This window comes from Triticum urartu, chromosome 7 (genome assembly GCF_003073215.2).
Source record: "Triticum urartu cultivar G1812 chromosome 7, Tu2.1, whole genome shotgun sequence".
NCBI classification, from domain to species: domain Eukaryota; kingdom Viridiplantae; phylum Streptophyta; class Magnoliopsida; order Poales; family Poaceae; genus Triticum; species Triticum urartu.
This window is the reverse complement of record NC_053028.1, coordinates 63,972,803-63,992,892: the sequence shown is the minus strand read 5'-3', so window position 1 is coordinate 63,992,892 and position 20,090 is coordinate 63,972,803. Positions and strand designations below refer to the sequence as shown.

Genomic DNA, 20,090 nt, shown 5'->3' with positions numbered 1-20,090 from the left:
TTGAGGACCTCCCCTGCAAAACACGGTTGTTATACGGTAATCAAAAACACACAAGGACGGATCCCTTTTCAAAGTACTGGGACTTCGGTCTCAGTTACCTGTGAGGCTGGAAGTAGCCCAGGTTAATCGGCCGTAATGGCCACCAAGGCATTGTCATTGCTCAATTGGTAAAATACCCCCTCGATCAGCTCCACAGATATGTCTGGATCCTCTTGGGAGGTCGGGTTAAGGGACCGTTCCGGGTCCTCGGGTTGTGGAGGAGGGCTGTTTATCTCCCTTACAGCCTGGCGCAGCTCTTGCGTTGAAATCGCTAGACTGAATACTTAACTATGGGAATATGAAACAGATGGGCGAGAAAAAGTGTCCGCTTACCCAGCTCGGAGGATTGTAAATAGAAAATCCGCCCTGCGGGTTGACGCGGAGGAATTCCTCCTCTTCTCCCTTGTACAAAGTGGACAAGATCTTTATTAGAGAAGCAACCGATTCCGGCCCTTCACGGCCGTAGCGGGTGGCGTCATCCTCCCCGTTGAAATCCCACATGGGGTGACCTCTATACTGAAGCGGCTGCACCCCCCGCATAATACATGTGGCCATGACCTGGATCATGGTCAATCCGGATCAAGCTAACAAACTTATACGGCTCATCAGGTAAAGAATGTCCCTGTCATCTTCCTCCTGGGGGCTCCATGGACGCCCGCTCCGGTGCTTCTTCAAAGGAGCGTTGTCAAACTCAGGGAGGCCGATTCGAATAGGGTCCGGGAGGGGGACATCTTCTATATAAAACCATTCTGAAGGCCAGTCTTCGGACGTCTTCTTTGGGGTTCCGGATAGATATCCGGTCCCGGCAATACGCCACACTTCGGCTCCGCCCACTTGATATATTGACCCCTCCTGAGAACGGGGCAGAAGGCAGAACAGCTTCTTCCACAGTGAGAAATGAGCCTCACAGCCCAAAAACAGCTCGCAAAGGGCTACGAAGCCCGCGATATGCAATATGGAGGCAGGCGTAAGGTTGTGCAACTGGAGGCCGTAGAACTCCAGTAGCCCCCGGAGAAACGGATGAATTGGAAATCCGAGCCCTCTTACCAAATGAGGGACAAGGCATACCCGCTCTCCCTTGGAGGGATTGGGAAGGCTCTCCGCTTGCTCTCCGCCATTATAGGTGGTGAGCCCGGCTCGAACTGGGACCTTGTATGCTGGGGGAAGAAATCCCTTGGTCTGAAGCATCACTAATTTGCTGTGCGGGACGGAACATCTCTCCCAATCTCCAGGCTTGGGGCTAGGGGAGCGAGAGGAGGAGCTGCGTCGACCGGCCATGATGGAATGGATCTCTGTCGGATGTGCTCCGATGAAGGCTCGCCAAGGGAGGATGGTGTGATTTGAATCTGAATCCTCGTCTCTTTAATAGGCAGCTCATTCACACAGCTAGGGGGGTAAATGTAAAAACACCCTGGCTCTTCACATTCGCTCGACACATGGAAAGTGGCCATTATCGGGCGTGGAAGCCAAGGAGCGCAACATTCACAAGAAGCCAGACACTATTTAAACAGGTACACGGAATTGGGAGAGGAACCCGCCTTGCAATGCCGAAGACAATCTGCGCGCCGGACTCATCGTCATTGAAGCCTGGTTCGGGGGCTACTGAGGGAGTCCTGGATTAGGGGGTGTCCGGATAGCCGGACTATAACCTTTGGCCGGACTCTTGGACTATGAAGATACAAGATTGAAGACTTCGTCCCGTGTCCGGATGGGACTTTCCTTGGCGTGGAAGGCAAGCTTGGCAATACGGATATGTAGATCTCCTCCCATTGTAACCGACTCTGTGTAACCCTAGCCCTCTCCGATGTCTATATAAATCGGAGGGTTTTAGTCCATAGGACGAACAACAATCATACCATAGGCTAGCTTCTAGGGTTTAGCCTCTTTGATCTCGAGGTAGATCTACTCTTGTACTACCCATATCATCAATATTAATCAAGCAGGAGTAGGGTTTTACCTCCATCAAGAGGGCCTGAACCTGGGTAAAAACATTGTGTCCCTTGTCTCCTGTTACCATCCACCTAGACGCACAGTTCGGGACCCCCTACCCGAGATCCGCCGGTTTTGACACCGATAATCATCCTTCTCTAGTGCATTGACATAAGCACTAAAGAGCTTAGCATGAACATGATACAACACCGAGACCATTTTACCTCCTGCAACAATCATGTTGCCTTTGGTGAGCTTGTAGTGCCCTTTTCGAAAACTGCTCAAGTAATCATTTCCATCAAGCAAACCAACCGAGATAATATCGAGATGAAGTACCTGGACATGCCTCACAGATTTGAGGACTAACCTTGTACCATTTGCGGTCTCCAAATGCACATCTCCTTTTCCAATGATGGCTACTCTATCATTGTTCCCCATCTTCACAATACCAAAATCACCTGATATATAGTTAGTGAAGAGCTCTCTGCGAGATGTAGCATGAATGGTAGCACCGCTGTCCGGTATCCAGATCATCTCGTCACCATCCACAAGGTTGACGGTTTCATCAAAAACAATAGTGATCTTCTCCTCAACAGTGGAACCAAATCTGCCCTCATTTTCTTCATGCATAACAAGCATGATGTCCTCTTCTATTGCAGTAACTCGGTTGCCCTCTATGTCAATATCACTGTCAACTTGCTTCTGATCTTGCTTCCTTTTCTTTTTGTCTTTCTTTCACTTCTCACATTGCCACTTAATGTGGCCCTTCTGATGGCAGTGATGGCACTCATAATCAGCATACTTACTTTTTGATTTGCTCCTACCTCTTTCTGCCCCTTTACCTGGACCTCTGCTCTTACTTCTCCCCCTGGACTGAGTGACCAACACCTCTGAATGTGAGGAAGAACTAGCCTCAGCCACCTTTCTGGACTGTTCATTTAGTACCCTGGTTTTCACAAGATTCCAAGTGACAACTCCATTAGGTGTTGAATTGCAAACCGTGACCTTAAATGTCTCCCAGCTGTCCGGTAATGAGCCTAGTAGCAGCAAAGCTCTCACTTCATCTTCAAATGTTATTCCCATTGAAGAAAGATGATTTATAATGCCTTGGAATGTATTCACATGATCTGCAATTAGAATGCCCTCTTTGTACCTCAAGCACATCAATTGTTTAATCAAGAACATCTTGTTTGTACCTTCTTTTCGGGCAAACAACTCTTCCAATTTCTGCCATAAGGTGCGTGCATGTGTCTCATCAATGATATGGTTCAAAACATTGTCATTGATCCATTGCCGGATGAACCCACAAGCTTGGCGATGAAGTACCTTCCACCGACCTTCCTCAATGCCCTCCGGCATCTCAGTGGAGAACACTAACTTCCAGTATTATTTCACATACAACAAGTCCTCCATCTTGCCCTTCCATGCTTGATAATTTGTACCATTCAAAGATATCATCCCGCTGGTATTCACTTCCATATTTCATCACAAGAAACTCAGCAATTTGCACAAGCAAACCAAGGCTCTAATACCACTTTGTTGGGGTTGGACAGCAACAATGCGCTGCACAAATTCACCGACAAGGCAAATATGCACACTACACAGCCCCTCCACTTGTGATGAACTTTGAGGACAGCTTCAACCAACAAGTAAGCAGCGGAATAACACAAACAACATGCACATGTGACATAGGATTTAACGTGGAAAAACCTCCTAAACTTGAGGAGTAAAAACCACGGCTATGGACCGACCGGTCCATGCAACTTCACTATGAGAATGATGAGTACAAAGTCTGCTCTAGAACCTCTAGAGAGATTTACAACACACTCTCCATGTTGCCAACCGGCAACAGCAACAACAACCACAAGAAGCAAGGTTTCAGCAAAGCAGAGTTTACACAACTTCTATACCCTTCAGTGTTTTGCAAACTTCTCTTAAACCGCTTAACCAAACAGCACCAAATTTGGCAGACAAGTAGACACATGAGTTCTTGACATCCCCTCCACATTTCAGATCAATCGGACATCATTTGCCTACCCAAACTGTTCGTCTCTCAAAACTACTATGTTCTGAAACTGCAGCAGTCAGAGCTGACAAAACCACTCTCAAATCTGATACTCCACTGACCCAATTCTCAAACCAGCTAACCAGATCGAAGTACTCAAAGTAAGGAATGAGCTCACCAAGTTTGGGGCCGATCCAAGCACATTTGAGCCTCCAACCACCAGCTTGAACACTGTCTAGTCAGATGCAGCAAATCTGGACAGAACCTATGCTTCTTCTTCCTCTATTTTGTGTGCTCTCACTCTCACTCTCACGAATGGCAGCCACCACCAGCAGGGGTGGAGTGGCTAGGTTTTTCTTCTTGCGCCCTTCGCCAAGAAATACTCACAACCGTTGGATGCAAAACAGATCAATGGTTCATATGTGTTGGACTTGTGTGGGCTGATGTTGGGCTGCCAACACACCCCCATGTGGAGGGACTTAGCCCAACAAAAAATCACTACAGAAAATAAAAGAGAAAGAAACATGTTCTATAGATTATATAAAATCTGTGTTGGCTTTAACTATTTATCAGTGGGAGGTTCACCACGCTGCCAACAACTATACATACAAGTACATCCTGCCCAAAGATAGTTCAGTGGTTACAAGGAAGGATGCACCGGCTATGAAATTGTCTCAAGCCGCTTTCAAGCAAGCCAATTTCTAAATTAAACTATTTATCCTAAAAAGGGGGGCTGGCCGGCTGGCTACTTACACCAGACGGGATGTAGGCGGATAGAAGGTGGTTCTCTTATAATCAGCGAAAGGGAGGAGGTGGATCTGGGGCCGAAGGCGCCGGACGAACACCGCAACGCCGGAATCCGTGCGAGTAGCACTGCCTGTAGTCCCGTAGGCGGGGCAGGCCTTGACCGCGTCGCATGAGGCGAGATAGGAGAGCGGGGTGGTGGATCTAGGGGCTATATGGGCGCATGTTGACGAGGAGATCTCGGGGGATCGGAGGCCATGGCGATGGATTTGAGGGTCTAGAGGAACAAGGGTGTGGGTGGGTGCAACTGGGTGTGCTTGGCTGCTTAGTTATTTTTACACGAGCGATAGGCGCCTGCCGGCCGCCGGCTCGATAGCCATTGGATTAGTCCGCAAACATTAGCGGCTGCGCGTTTTCTAATGCTACAAAAGCTCAGCTAAGGCTGGTCATAGTGGGGAGTAACTTAGACTAGTGTCATATGCATGACACTAGTCTAAGTTACTACCTTCATAATGCAAAGTAACATAATAGTAGTGTCATAGATGGCTTCATTTATTAGCTTGTAGATTCATCTTGTCATGGAAAGCGCTATGTTACAGTAACATATTATGTTACTACCTCACATTAAATACTTGCCACATAAGCAAAAATTTCTTGGAATGCGCTATGTTACTAGCTAAGTTACTCCCACTATGACTAGCCTAAATAAACTTCAGGAGCTCCAATCAGCTCCAACTCCAATAACCAAATTCTTTTGACATGTTGTGTGGTACTTCCTCCATTTCTAAATATTTGTCTTTTTAAAGATTTCAACAAGTGACTATAGATGGAACAAAATGAGTGAATCTACACTCTAAAATATGTCTATATATATCCGTATGTGGTAGTCCATTTGAAATCTCTAAAAAGACAAATATTTAGGAAACGGGGTGGGGGTAATTTGTAGGACTGGATAGTCTGAACATTAAAAGCCTTCCAGTGAAATGCCCTACTTTCAGCCCATATGTCTAGCCAGTCGAATCCTCTAGATTGGTCTCAAATCAAAGGGAGAAGTGAGAAGTCCGGACTATCCGCCATGTCGGCCTGACACATGGGGAACACCACACTTCCTCCTCCCCCACCGCGTACTCCTCACTCTGTCTCCTGTCTGTTCACTTTGTCACCGACACCCTTCCCTCTCGCCACTGCCTATGGTCTCCTCTCTCCAACCGCGGGACAACGTCGTCATCCTCCATCTGCTGCCGACGAGCCCCAAGATGACAGAGGAAAAGTGGTGGAGGCAGACACGTTGCCAATCCACCACATCCGTGACTACATCCTCGAGGGGTTCTTTCCCTGCACTCTCAACCACGCCATGAATTGGTGTCGCCTCCACCATGCCACGGATCCATCTTGTGTAGCGTCCTCTCTATCAAATATTTGAGGTCCCATAGTTCGTACGGCTTGCGCGGCGCCCTCTACGTCGGTGGATCAAGCTTTCACAATGCCTGACTTGCATAGCGTTCTCCCGGCCAATGCGTCAAGCTTTTGGGGCATGGGCTCAGACGGCCTGGACTAAGACACACTCGAGTAGTTCTAGGGCGACTGGAGGTAGTCCTGTGAGGCGAATTGCCAGTCCATGACCTCATCGCAGCCTGATGCCTGCCGCCACCGCCACATTAACATGAGGCTGCTATAGCAGGGCCTCAGGCAGTTTCAATGTGAAACCACCACAACCCAACCCGAGCATAGCCCAACCTCGATGACGCCACAACATAACCTGAGCAGTCACAACCCAACCATGATGCTGCCATGACTACAACCACTGGAGGGGTCCGACAATGAGACATACACCAGTGATCGTATGAGCGTATTCGCCATCCAACTCAATTTCGGTCGCCCGTATTGCAGCCGTTAAGCTATATATGTTACGTTTGAATGTTATGTTATGTTTAGTTCATTACTTCTATGTTTAATTACTATGTGACTTTGAATGTGGCATCGATAATTGGCAATGTTGTATGATGAGACTATGGTGAATGTATAGTTAGATATGTTAATATGTTTTTCCCGCAAAAAAAGATATGTTAATATGTTGAGATTATGATTAATGAGCTACGTTTGTGCTTTAATTTGGGTGGTTTTGGATGCTTTGTTTGTGAAAATTTCGCAAAAAAATTGGCCTTTGGAAAAGATGGCGGATATTTGGTGCATCGCATTGGATACCACCATATTTTACGGACAAATAGGGTATGTCCACGGACACGCGTGACCATAGATATTTGACTTAGATAAATATATTTTTGTGGATAATTTTTTTTCTCTAGTAAATATTTGGCATATCCATCAAAGTTCTTAAGGATTAGTAGGATTCCAATTGAACGTGATGGTGTGGAAATTGAAGCCACACATATGAAGTTAGATATTAGAATAATTATTAATATAAGAATGATTAGGTAAACTAAGTGCGATTCGGATGGTTGGGTTCCCTGTGATGGAACCAGCCCACAAGGATTCAATTCCCAGACTTGGCACTGCTGCTCGTTTTTTTCTAGATTTATTTCAGACTTTCCAGCAATGTTCGTTCAGTGGAAGGAGACATTCCTATCAACTACGAAGGAGTGTGTAGTGACTTCGTCAATCTCAAAATGTTGTACTAACTCACTATCTCAGATGTGCTCATAGGGATAGCGTGTGCATGCGAGCGTTCACATGGGTGAGTATGTGTATGCGTGTGAGCATCCGCATTGGACTGTGTTCAAGAAAAATTAGAATGATTAAGGGAGGTCTAGAGACCTCAATATAACTTTTATTATTTTTGATGATGAACTTCCATAATAGAGTTGAATCATTTAAAAAAAGATTTGGGGAAGTCTAATTTTGTGCGTGGTCATTGGACGAGAATTATGAAATTAGTATAATTTTTTTTGAAATGCCATCTATGGGGCAGCCCGAGACAAGCTAAAGGCTCAGCCCTTGAAGATTGAAGGAGGTTGTTAATGTTGTTGGTGTAAGGACATCTTTAAAGTGGACCCTCAAACCTCCCACAACTGTCTGGACCGTAATGTCTGGATGCAGTTTGCCGGTGTAGTGTAAGTTTAAGAAAAGAGAGAAGAAAAAAACCACTACAAATTTGTGGGGCGTCTCCAAACTCTGAACTGATGTCTTGTTTCGCTATTTTGTTCGATCCTTGCTACTGCACATTATGACAATCCCTTTCGTTTGTGACAATCTCTTGGTTCTTTTTATTTTGCTGGGTGAAAATGAGTTTTATTCCAAAAATATAGAGTTACAGCGTAGAAGCGAGAATTTCTCAGTACAGGAGACCCTCTGTGTAGACAAACGAACGGTGCTACATTCAGTGTATGACCATACCTCACTAAACAATATTCATCTGCCACTCTGTTATCATTGTGATAACGATGAAGCTTTTGCGGAATAAACTCATAAACCTCTCATAAGGCTAGAATCTTCAACTCCTGATGTCCATATGGAGAGTTGGAGACCGGACTAGTGACCCTTCGTATCGGATGGAATAATTTATTATTATTATTTTAGAATGAAGACGTCAGATGCGCCCGGCTTTAAATTAATAAAGCCCCAAACGGCAACGTAACATAACAACAAGTCTCAGTACAACACCAAAAGCCATTCCGGCCCATGCAGTTCAGTCGAAACTTAACTTAACAAGCCACTAGCGGATTACAAGGCAGAGCCCGTATTGAGCGCGCAGCCTCGTCAAGCATCAAAAGGTACCAGGGCCAGAACCGTAGTCATGGCTCCCTAGCCATCATGTACACTTGCATCAGACGTTGTTGAGCGGTCTTGATCATCTCAACATCCCTGCACTTCCCCAACGAACTCCACTGCTGCAATAAAAAGGCTGCATTTGAAGATGATATTAGCCGGATGTGCTGGGAAGCATCCCTCGATAGTGAATTTGTTTCTAGTTAGTCACATGGCCCAGAGTAGTGACCCTATACAACTCCACATAACCCGCTTCGCAGGACCCTGAATCACATCTAAAAGGTGTATAAGCTCCGCAGCCGATCGCGGGTCCCGTTGGACACCCGCCGCGGTCCGGACAGCGCTCCACGCAAACCTCGCAAGAGGGCATCGAAAGAACACATGGCTGGATCCCCACACAGCGCACATGGTCCGGTGGCCAGTCCGTTATGTCTGGCTACGTTCAAGGAAATGGGCAATTTATCACGGAACATCTGCCAAAGAAAGATTTTAATCTTCAGAGGCAACCGCGCTTTCCACATCCCTACAATTACGAGATGTGCCGGCCCTCGGCACATCTTGTGATATAAAGTTTCAAAAAACTCATCAAAATGTGTTCAAAATGGATCTCATTTGAAAGATCTCGTCACCGGAAACACGAATATGTAAACGAAATTTAACTTGGACTTTTGGTTCAAAAGATATGAAAGACTAAAAATCAAAAGCCAAATGAAGAGAAAGGTTGCGTGGCCCCGCACCTGTGTGCTACAAATTCTCGCCACATACAATAATCTCTACTCCTAATGGATGACTTGCTAGTCTCCGCTTCGTCCGGTTTTTTTCATCTCAACCTCCCAAATTCATCTGTTTTTTTCGTCCCTCCTCCCACCATCGTCTATTTTGTCTGCTTTTCTTTCGCGTCACCTCCCACCATCCTCTTCCGCTGTTTTTTTGGCTTTACCTCCCACACAATAAAAACAAATCTGAGCGGATCACAATTTTCCATGCGGGTGTAAGTTATTTAGTAATATCTTTACGTGAACAAATCAATCATGGTCAAGCTTTAATGAATCTTTAAAGATCAAATCTAGATCAATTAATCGTACCATAGGTTGTTTAATTACATTAATTAATCTTTCCATACGTCAGAAAAATTAAATTAATAAAAATTACCATACATCGCTCAATTTAAAGACCAATTTCCTAGGGCCCTGTTTGGATCCATGGGTTAGAGTTAGTTTAGGTTAGTTTGGACTTAATTAACCCAAAAATATCCAAACAGGAGGGTTAGTTTGGGTTAGACATCTAACCCACCCCAAAAAACTAACCCACCCAAGATGTGCTTATTTGGGTTAGTTCTTCTCGGGACCACTAAAAAACATATTTTTCTCTTACTCTTCCCGCAGCAGATCCCTCCCCACTTCCTCGAAACTTCTCGTCCTCTCCCTCCCTCCCTCTCGCACCTTCCGTGAGGGCGCCTCGCCGTATCCGCGCTCCATCTAACCCTGCCATCCAAACACCTCTTTGGTTAGAGTTAGTTCAGGGTTAGAATCTAACTCTAACCTCTAACTGAGTTAGAGTATCCAAACAGGGCCTAGATCATGGATCTAATTTTCTTAATTCATCCAAATTAATTGATCCTCCTATCAGTGCAATTTTCTTTAGGAAACAAATGATGGTTTCTAGAAAATTGCGTGTGCGTGGTGTCTGTTATTTTTTCCTTCTAAAAAAGAGTAGTCTCCCTGTTTCCACCTTTCCATCAATTTTTATTCTTCCTCTGGTTTCGTCATCTGATCCTCTCCCTCAATTTTCTCCCGCTCGATCCAGACACACAAACGTATGAAGAAAAACAGCAGGAAAAAAATCAGGCGATAGAAACCAACACATGCACGCGCACTTTCTCCTCGAACGGCCCCAGTCTCTCTCTATCTAGGGTTATGGGATGCTAGCCGCTGCCGTCGAGCCGGCCGCCATGATCGTTGTCCCCTATCGCGACTCTGAACCGGAGCCTTCCCTCCTGTGCTACTCCGGCCAGCCGGCCGCCGCCATGTTCTGGGCTTCTCCGGTCCTTTGTGCTTCAAGAGACACCGCGCCGCACTCACATGTGTGACACCTCCAGCCAAGATTCGAAACCTGCATGTCAGGGTCAGCTAAAGTAATTCTATACAGTCGTGCTCTGTCTGTTGATTTGATTTCCCAAGGATTAGTCATTGATGATTTCCCAAGGTTAAATAACACCCTTTTACAGTTGATGATTCCCGAAGGATTAGCAGCGACAATTGTAAGCAGTTGCTGGTATTTCAACTTCGATCCGTGTTTTCCGTGCATTCAACGATCTCCTTCTTGAAAAGCACAACTGTTGGTTTGGTAACCAATGTTGGCGAAAGGGGGATGTGCTGCAAGGCGATTAAGTTGGGTAACGCCAGGGTTTTCCCAGTCACGACGTTGTAAAACGACGGCCAGTGAATTGTAATACGACTCACTATAGGGCGAATTCCTTTATAGTTTCTTCACTCAATGCAAAAAAAAAACAATTTTAGGAGCACTAATTGCTCACACAGTTGCCATTGCAGACCAATTGGCGTACATGCTTCAAAGTCAACAACCAACTACAAGCATGACGTTCTCATTAGTGGAGAACGTGAAACGTTGTATATTTATATTGGTCCAAAAAATCTGAAAGTTTTTTCACACATTGAAGTTGTAAAGTTTGTTTGATCTGCAAAGTTTGAAATCTATATGTTCTTTCATTTGAGAGAAATCAAAAAGAGAAATCTGCTTGTTGCAAGTTAGTTGAAGAGTACGGATCTCAAAGCAATGTTGAAGGACTGAAGATAAGAGGTTCCATGTAAGATGAGCTACGAAGGAACTTTACCAATCATGATGGAGATTGGGACTGCATCTACGTAATTACTAACAGAACATACCAGTTGTGGATTTATGATGCACTTGTGCCGGTGATATGATGTACATTGTGAATTGTTAGACTATAATTGTTGAACTAAGTGCTTGTACGAATGACATGAACCTCAACGCCGAGACTTGGTGATACTATTTTATGGACTGGTTGGCCGTTTCATGTCATATATGACTCTGTATTTTTGCTTCTGTAGCAAAGTTCATGCAGATTCTTTTGCGCACTGAGCCTCGAGATGGCTTGCGAGCTTCATGGATCTTCTTGTCGAGCTTAACAAGCTTGGTTGGATGCTTGGGTTGGCTTGTTGAACCCTCGAGCTAAGTCCAACCCAGGTTGTTTGGTTCGAATTCTGATGCTTGCTATACAAATATTAAACTACCGAGGAAAAAAAATTCTTCTTTATTGCATTTAGTGCAAAATTTGTGTAATGGTCCATGTATTATTGCATCAGTGTTTTTTTCTTTTTATTTATCCCCACACTCCTTTATGTAATTTTTTTGAGAATGGAGCATTTAGACATGAGAGGGTTTGTGATGAGTGTTTCTCCTCCTTGCTGTGTGCATGTGCCCTGAAAGCGCCTCGTGCCATGGAAAGCGTGTCGCCACTCTCACAGGTATTGGACATGCACTCCACGGATCTAAGGAGGCCATCTAGCTTGATCTAGGGAAAGGTGGCATCCGAAAATTTTAAAAACTTGTGCTAACTATTAGAATATGTAACGAAATGATCACAAATATATTTCTTCTATATTTGAGTAGTATCTTTGGCAATTAAAATGACATGCATGCTTTCGACTACTGTAACGACAGGTCTTCATGGACATGTCGCCTTTAATCCATTTTGTTCTTGATGGTTATAACATATGTATATTTGTGTATGGCCAAAATGGGTCAGGGAAACCTTCACAATGGTTCATAATTTTCACATCTTTGTGGTAATTTTATTCTGATTGCAAAATCAAAACATTATTTTGTGATGTTGCAGAGCTGTCTTGAAATACTAAAGAAGAGCTTGGCGTCAGTTATAGGGCTTTAAATTAAATGCTTGATATTCAAGCACAGAGGAGGGACACATTTCGTTATGAAATTTCAGATCTTCTTCATAGTGGTCCAAACAAGAAATATCCTTCATTGTTGAATTAGATACTGATGAATCAAACTTGCAATAGTCATCATTATCCTAATACACAAATGAATCTCCTTTTTTTGTGATATACATAACAGCAATCAACATTAGGAACTCGAAATAGCTCTCAGAAAGGCATTGCGGTTCCAGATTCAAACATAGTTCCGGTCGCATCGACCTCTGGTATGGTTGATTTGATGAATCTTGGTCAAAATAACTATATGCAGTTTGCTCAATGGCTATAAATTACAGAAGTAGTCGCTCCTACAGGTAATGCTTGATTTTTCCAATGCCGACTTTCACGCCAAAAAATAAATAAATCTGAATCTGGTGTTTTTAGGGGATGGTTGAGGAATGCACTTTTCCATGTTCAAGGGTGAAATTTAACATAGGGCATGGTCCTAAGGGGCTGCATGCATCTTGTGGATTGACAGACCGAAGGAGGCACAACACATAAACAAGTCATTTGCTGAAACTAGCGGATGCCATCGTGTCCCTCGCCTGAAAAAATGTGCATGTTCCTTACCGGAATTTAAAGCTTACTTGGTTACTCCAGGACTCTCTCGGTATCTCTAAAACTCGACATCCTTAATTTGCACCTTCTTGGAGCCGAGTCTATCATTGATTTGGGATGTCCACTTGTTTTGTAAAAAATTATATGAACACATGTGGGCCTCCTAATTATATTATGAGACAGATGTGGATGTGGATGGGGGTTGGGTTTGATATGTCCCTCCGTGACGGAGGAGACCATCCACTTGCCTCCTGCTCCGGACATGGCTGGAGAAGATGGAGGTTTGAGTGCGGACTGGGGCGTTGGAGCTCGAGTGCGCGAGAACGGATAGGCAAAGGAGGAAGAAGGCGTAGGTGGAAAGGTGGATCCTTATCCCCTTATATGGGTGGACACAACTACATGTCCCCACCAGCCTGGTAAAACTCGCTTATCTCCAAGCACCGTAATCAATGGCGCGGTTGGGTTACCCACGCCCGTATTGATGAGAATCCCGGAATAAGGGGACACGATCTCTGCTTTGACAAGACGTGCCAAGGAAACCGCCTCGCACAACGCGCTGAGGTGGGATAATGAAACGACTCGGATAAAGACTTGGCCGTGGTGTATCACGCTACGGAATACGTCAGCAGATTAGAATTGTGTAAATATTATTCTCTCTATGGCAATATGTGGAAACTTATTTTGCAGAGCCGGACACTATCTTTGTGTTCAAAATCTTCTATGAAGTACTTGGAGGAGGAACCCGCCTTGCAATGCCGAAGACAAACTGCGCGCCGGACTCGTCGTCATTGAAGCATGGTTCAGGAGCTACTGAGGGAGTCCTGGATTAGGGGGTGTCCGGATGGCCGGACTATACCTTCAGCCGGACTCTTGGACTATGAACATACAAGATTGAAGACTTCGTCCCGTGTCCGGAAAGGACTTTCCTTGGCGTGGAAGGCAAGCTTGGCGATACGGATATATAGATCTCCTGCCATTGTAACCGACTTTGTGTAACCCTAACCCTCTCCGGTGTCTATATAAACCGGAGGGTTTTAGTCCGTAGGACAACATACACATCAACAATCATACCATAGGCTAACTTTTAGGGTTTAGCCTCCCCGATCTCGTGGTAGATCTACTCTTGTACTACCTATATCATCAATATTAATCAAGCAGGACGTAGGGTTTTACCTCCATCGAGAGGGCCCGAACCTGGGTAAAACTTTGTGTCCCTTGCCTCCTGTTACCATCCGGTTTAGACGCACATTTCGGAACCCCCTACCCGAGATCCGCCGGTTTTGACACCGACAATGTTCCTTACCGGAATTTAAAGCTTACTCGGTTACTCCAGGACTCTCTTGGTATCTCTAAAACTCGACATCCTTAATTTGCACCTTCTTGGAGCCGAGTCTATCATTGATTTGGGATGTCCACTTGTTTTGTAAAAAATTATATGAACACATGTGGGCCTCCTAGTTATATTATGCGACAGATGTGGATGTGGATGGGGGTTGGGTTTGGTCTCTTCTGAGTAGAATAATATTCCTACTTTAAAAAATACGGCAATTCACTTATGACTGTGTGAGCAGAATAATTTTTCTACTTTAGAAAATATGGCAAATTACTCTTCATTAGAGATGGTTTTGCAACAAATTGTATGCGCAAGCGGTTCATATATTTTAAAATCAACTCATACAATTTTTTGGTTAGTATAGAAGGGTAAATGCATTGCTTGGTTGCTTCAAGAGTTAATAACGAACACGGCGCCTACCAGTCGCATGCCCAACAACGAACATGATATTTTTATTCCTGGTAATATAATTCACGACATTCAACTGTATGTTACAACAAGGCAATGATTTAGGAGATATGCCTCCTCCCCTTGATGTAGGTGGCGGATCGGCACAAACACGTGGGGAGGGGATCCTGCTGGAGAGTGGGACGGTTGGCGGGGGTGTCCTCCTTGATGGTTTGTGCGGAAGACTGGTGTGAAGGATAGAGGGTGCCATGGCAAAGGTGAGGTGGGCATCATCCGATTTTGAAGCACGAAATGTCCTGCTACGGCAGGAAACCAAGCGAATACGGGAGGATCCCGCAGTAAAAGGGAAGGTTCTTTTTGCATTGGACCCGCGTGTTGGAGATAACTTGATGGATAGTTCGGACAACCACATTCTTATCCCCGATTTGGTCTAAATTTGGGGGTGCCCGGACTGTCCAGACGGTTAAGTTTTGAGGAGCCTGCCGGGCACCCGTCCAAACATGCTTGGATGTGTGAGGGAGAAGTGAGCTTCTACATTGCAGACGACCTTAATTATTTGTTTGATCTTGTTTGATTCATGTCCAAAACAGGATTGGACGTATGAGGAAGAAACGAGCTTCTACCTTGAAGACGACCTTAATTATTTGTTTTATCAATTTATATGTATTATAGTCCGTGGCAACGCATGAGTGTTCTACTAGTTTTGTAAATAGCTCTCTTTCTATCGAGCATGGTCGCTATACCTGGCTCTTAAGCCCAACGATACTTCTATTGTACCTTATACTCTTATTATGCAATAAAGTGACCATGTTTACCCTTCAAAAAAAAAATCGTACGTAAGATACATGCATGTGACCGTTGGGTCACGCCCCTTGCGATCAGACGGCTATGCACATCGCGAACAGACGGCCCCGCACGCGGTTTATGCAATCTTTGGATCAGTCGGCTTAATTTGATCCATTTCCAACTAGTAACAAATAGGAAATATCAAATCAGTTCAATCGTTTCCGTTTCTGAAAGGTCTAATGTTGATGCCATTTTTTTTTTGGCCGGCGGAGAAAAGGAATCAATTGATCACCTGCCTGTCTTGCCACTCAAATGCTTCATCCTAAATTCCTAATTAACATGCAATCACTAATCATCTTGTAGCATCAACTTAATTACCGGCTTCCAAGTATACTACTCGTAATCAAAAAGAAAAGGTATACCACTGATCTCTGGCCAATCAAATCTGCAATTCCTGTAAAAAAAATCCTTACTTACCACTTTTGAAACACACTGCCCGCTATTAATACTTCCCTTAGAAGAAGATCGAGTTAGGAATTAGGAACGTAGGAAACAAACAATCAATCAAAATCAATGGTGTGCACCATGTGTCGCGCCCTTTTGCTCCTTGGCCTCTTCCTCATCCTGACGCCGCTGGTGTGTGGGTACACCGACGGCGGGTTCAGCGTGGAGCTCATCCACCGGGACTCCCCCAGGTCACCGTTCCACGACCCGTCGCTCACCCCGCACGGCCGCGTGCTTGCCGCCGTGCGGCGCTCGTACGCCGGCTCAGGCTCTCCCGACCCTGATGGCGCGGTGTCGGAGGTGATCTCAGGCACGTTCCAATTCTTCATGTACGTCAACGTCGGCACGCCGCGCACCCGGATGCTGGCCCTCGTCGACACCGGCAGCGACCTCGTGTGGCTCAGATGCACCAATGGCTCTGCTTCTCCGGCACCGCCGCCGCCAGCAGCAGCAGCAGCCGGCGGGACGAGCAGCGTGTTTGACCTGTCCTCGTCGACCTACGGCCTCGTGGGCTGCCAGTCCGACTCGTGCCACTCGGTCCACGGCACCTCCTGCGACGCCACCTCCTTGTGTCAGTACAGCTACTCGTACGTGGGTGGCTCAAGCAGTAGCGGCCTCGTCTCCACCGAGACCTTCACCTTCGACGACGCTCCCGGTGGCCCGCAGCTGCAAGTGCCCAGAGTCAACTTCGGCTGCGCCACCACCGCCAACTTCCCCGGTTACGGCATCGTAGGCCTCTCGGACGGGAAATCTTCCCTGATCAACCAGATGAGCGCGGCGACGTCGCTCGGCCGGAGGTTCTCCTACTGCCTCGTGCCCTACTTAAGCGACGCGTCCTCCGCGCTCAACTTCGGGTCCCGCGCCACCGTGACGGAGCCGGGCGCGGTGACCACGCCGATGGTCCACTCCCCCGTGCACATGGAGGCTTTCTACACCGTCGAAATCGTGGCCCTCAGGGTTGGGAACTCGATCATCAAGCTGCCGAATTCGAAGCGGTTCCCCGTCATCGTCGACTCCGGGTCGCTGCTGACGTCCCTCGACGGGGAGCTGCTGGACCCCATCGTGGAGGCGCTCGCCCGGAGCATCAAGCTCCCGCGCAAGCAGTCGCCCCACCCGGAGCTGTTTTCGGTGTGCTACGAGGCGGATGGCATGAAGGCGCTGGAGAAGGTTTTCCCGGACGTCACCTTGGAGCTGGGCGGAGGCGCCTTGGTCAAGCTCAAGGCAGAGAACGTGTTCATGGACCTTCTGCTACAGACCGTGTGCTTGGCCATCGTGCCGGTGAAGTATGAGGGTTCGGTTCCGACGATCGGCAGCGTCATGCAGCACAACATGCATGTCGGCTACGACCTCGACAAGCGCACCATCACCTTCGCCCCTGCCGACTGCGCCACCTCTTTCCCCTCTCCTCCCGCCTCTGTTGTCTAGCTGGTTAGCTAAAGCTAATTGCCAGGTAGTAATAATCACTAGGTTTAGGTTTTTTTAAGAGTGAAAAAAAGAAACAAACTCTTCAATGAAGGAACTTTTTTTTGGTGGAAACAATGAAGTAGCGTGTGAACGCTCCAAACCGAATCAGGATAAGAAGGTGAATGATAGATCAGGAAATCAAATCCAAAAAAAAGGTAGAAGAACAAGGACAAGAAGCAAGCAATCTAACATTTCCATTATTCCAAATTCTGAAAGAAAACTCCATATGTCGAAAAGCGAGTGGACATATAAACAACGGATTTGCTATTTCACATACTTTCTAAACATACGATTTAGACACCAAAGATTCATGTTCTTTTGTCTTTTGGCGTTGTCTCTGTACGTGTCGTTCGCGCATGGTTTCCTCTAGCGTTTAGGCCATTGTTTTATTTTCTTAGAGCCCTCCTGTCTTCGCTAAGTGTTGGTTGCGGACACTAGTAATTTTTTTGCTTTTTATTTCATTTTTATTCTTTTTCAAATTTGTAAACTTTTTTTAATTCATGAAATCTTTTATTTTTTATTTTCCCCATTTTCTAAAAAACTAATTAAAAAAATCCATCGCTGTCAATTGACTGTCCACAATAAAAGAGGCTGTCTTTTTTCTTGTCCTAGTTTCATTTGGGATTGTCTGCTACTAGAGGACATGCCCTTTGGCACATGGGAGCATATGCTTCTGCCACCGGTAAAATATTTCAGAATGTCAAAAAATTCCAGAAAAAACATTGGTGTGTATATCAAGAGAATCTATGTGGGCACACCAAGTTTTGCGGAAGATCAACATTTTTTGTGGCCTGTGCAAAAAACATAAAATAAATTGTCCCGTGAAATGCCCTTTTGACACCGATTTTTATCTTTTTCACAAGCGAAAGGAAAGTTGTCAGTTTTTCGCGAACGAATTTGTGAGGCGTAGAATGTTGAGATGTATGCATGAAAATTTTTGTCAGCATTTTGTGACAATTTGAAATACATTTAAAACACATTTATAAAGCCAGGAGCATATACACCCGGGAGCTAAAACGCCACCCACTAGTATTTATTTAAATGGCTAGATAACATGTTGGTAGCTAGTCCGATGCACATTTATGTTCGGGTGGCTGATCAACGCAAGTTGTTTGTTGTTGCCATCACATTCTTTTCTTCTGTTTCCTTCTCTCTCTCTCTCTCTCTCTCTCTCTCTCTCTCTCCTTCTTTTGCTTGTGTGTAACTATCTACTAACTCGAAAGAGACGGAAATCAAAACGGAGTAAGGATATTGGGCCTCCACCACAAATTCCCCGGGCCTATCAATATCTACTCATGACTATGTACTTGATGGATATCACGCCAGAATATGTTGTTGTAGTTGACAGCCCCAATTGGTGAACTTGCATTCCAATTATTTTGTTCGTGGCACTAATGATGGATCAAATCGAGACAATAACGTGCTCTAGTGACATCGCCAAACAACAATGAGCACATAGTGGCAGGAGGAAAGAGAAATCAGGCCTACATCTAATGATGAAGTGACAAAATGAGTCCAAACAATTGACACCTCACAAAAGTGTTACCTAGCTAATTGACACTTGTTGTGATAAGGAAATAATTTAGATAAGGCATAACAAGAATATATTGGAAACCAGAAATCATTCCACTGCCCCGCACAAAAAAACCCGACTATGGTACATTTAAAACAATGTTAGAGGGCATCACATCTATATACCAGCATAAAAAATGAGCTACGATTTGACACCAATAATCTTAATCTTAGCCTTCTAATCTAAGCAATGACTCAAAAGGTTAAGTTCAACAGTATCTATTTTAAATTTTGCAGTGGAGTTCCAAACTTGTCAGCATCTTAAAGTCAGCACCACATTCCATGTAATATTTGCACAAAAATACAAAATTGATTTTTCGCAAAAATACAAAATCGATCAAATTGCTGAGATGCTAGTGCAAACTTTTCTCTACGACGACTGTCGCAAGGGTCAATGGTTTGACCATGGTCTCAAATAACCACCCTGTCAGCACAATTCATTTTTTAGAGTGTGCGGATCCTGTCATGCATGCATGGTTGAATCTACCGACCGACCGGGCAAGATCTCCCTGCTTCACTGACGCATCAAAACTTGAGAAGGCACCAGATCTAAGAGAACACGAGTTGCTGGCCATGGCAGGGTTCACACTGACTCCTAGCTCCCACTCCAACCATAACCAGTTGTCACTTAACTAGTAAGCAGTCATGCATGGCGGCGCCGCTACAACATGGTGGAGTATATACTAATCTCTCTCTCTCATTAGCTTGTATGGTATCTCTCTTAGTCCATACTGTCCACCTATTCACTCCATGCTTTTTGCTGACGATTTATTAGTTTGTGGCAGTGCTACGGTGCAGGAAGCTAATCAAATGGCCAATCTCATCAACCATTTCTGCTCGCATTCTGGCCAGACTCTGAATTAGGGTAAATCACCTATTCTGTTTAGTGCTAATGTGTCCCAGTCTTTAGCTCAACAAATCAGTCATATTTTCCCTGTTCCTCTCATTGATAGTAGATCTACACGTCTTGGGCACCCATTAATCCTCCCATCTAAAGACCGTGCTTCTGCTATAACTTCGTCTACGACAAATTTAAGAACAAGCT

The 20,090-nt window shown here is 45.2% G+C and overlaps 1 protein-coding gene across 1 annotated transcript; it reads left to right on the top strand.

Moving 5' to 3' along the window:
* Positions 1–16,090: 16,090 nt before the first annotated feature.
* LOC125518364 (aspartic proteinase CDR1-like) lies at positions 16,091–17,481 on the top strand. Its single transcript, XM_048683235.1, has one exon. The coding sequence runs from the start codon at positions 16,091–16,093 to the stop codon at positions 17,432–17,434; it is 1,344 nt and encodes a 447-aa protein (XP_048539192.1). The 3' UTR covers positions 17,435–17,481.
* Positions 17,482–20,090: the final 2,609 nt, after the last annotated feature.

Coding starts and splice junctions, on each gene's coding strand:
- LOC125518364 (XM_048683235.1), top strand. CDS start 16,091: ATGTGTCGCGCCCTTTTGCTCCTTGGCCTCTTCCTCATCCTGACGCCG.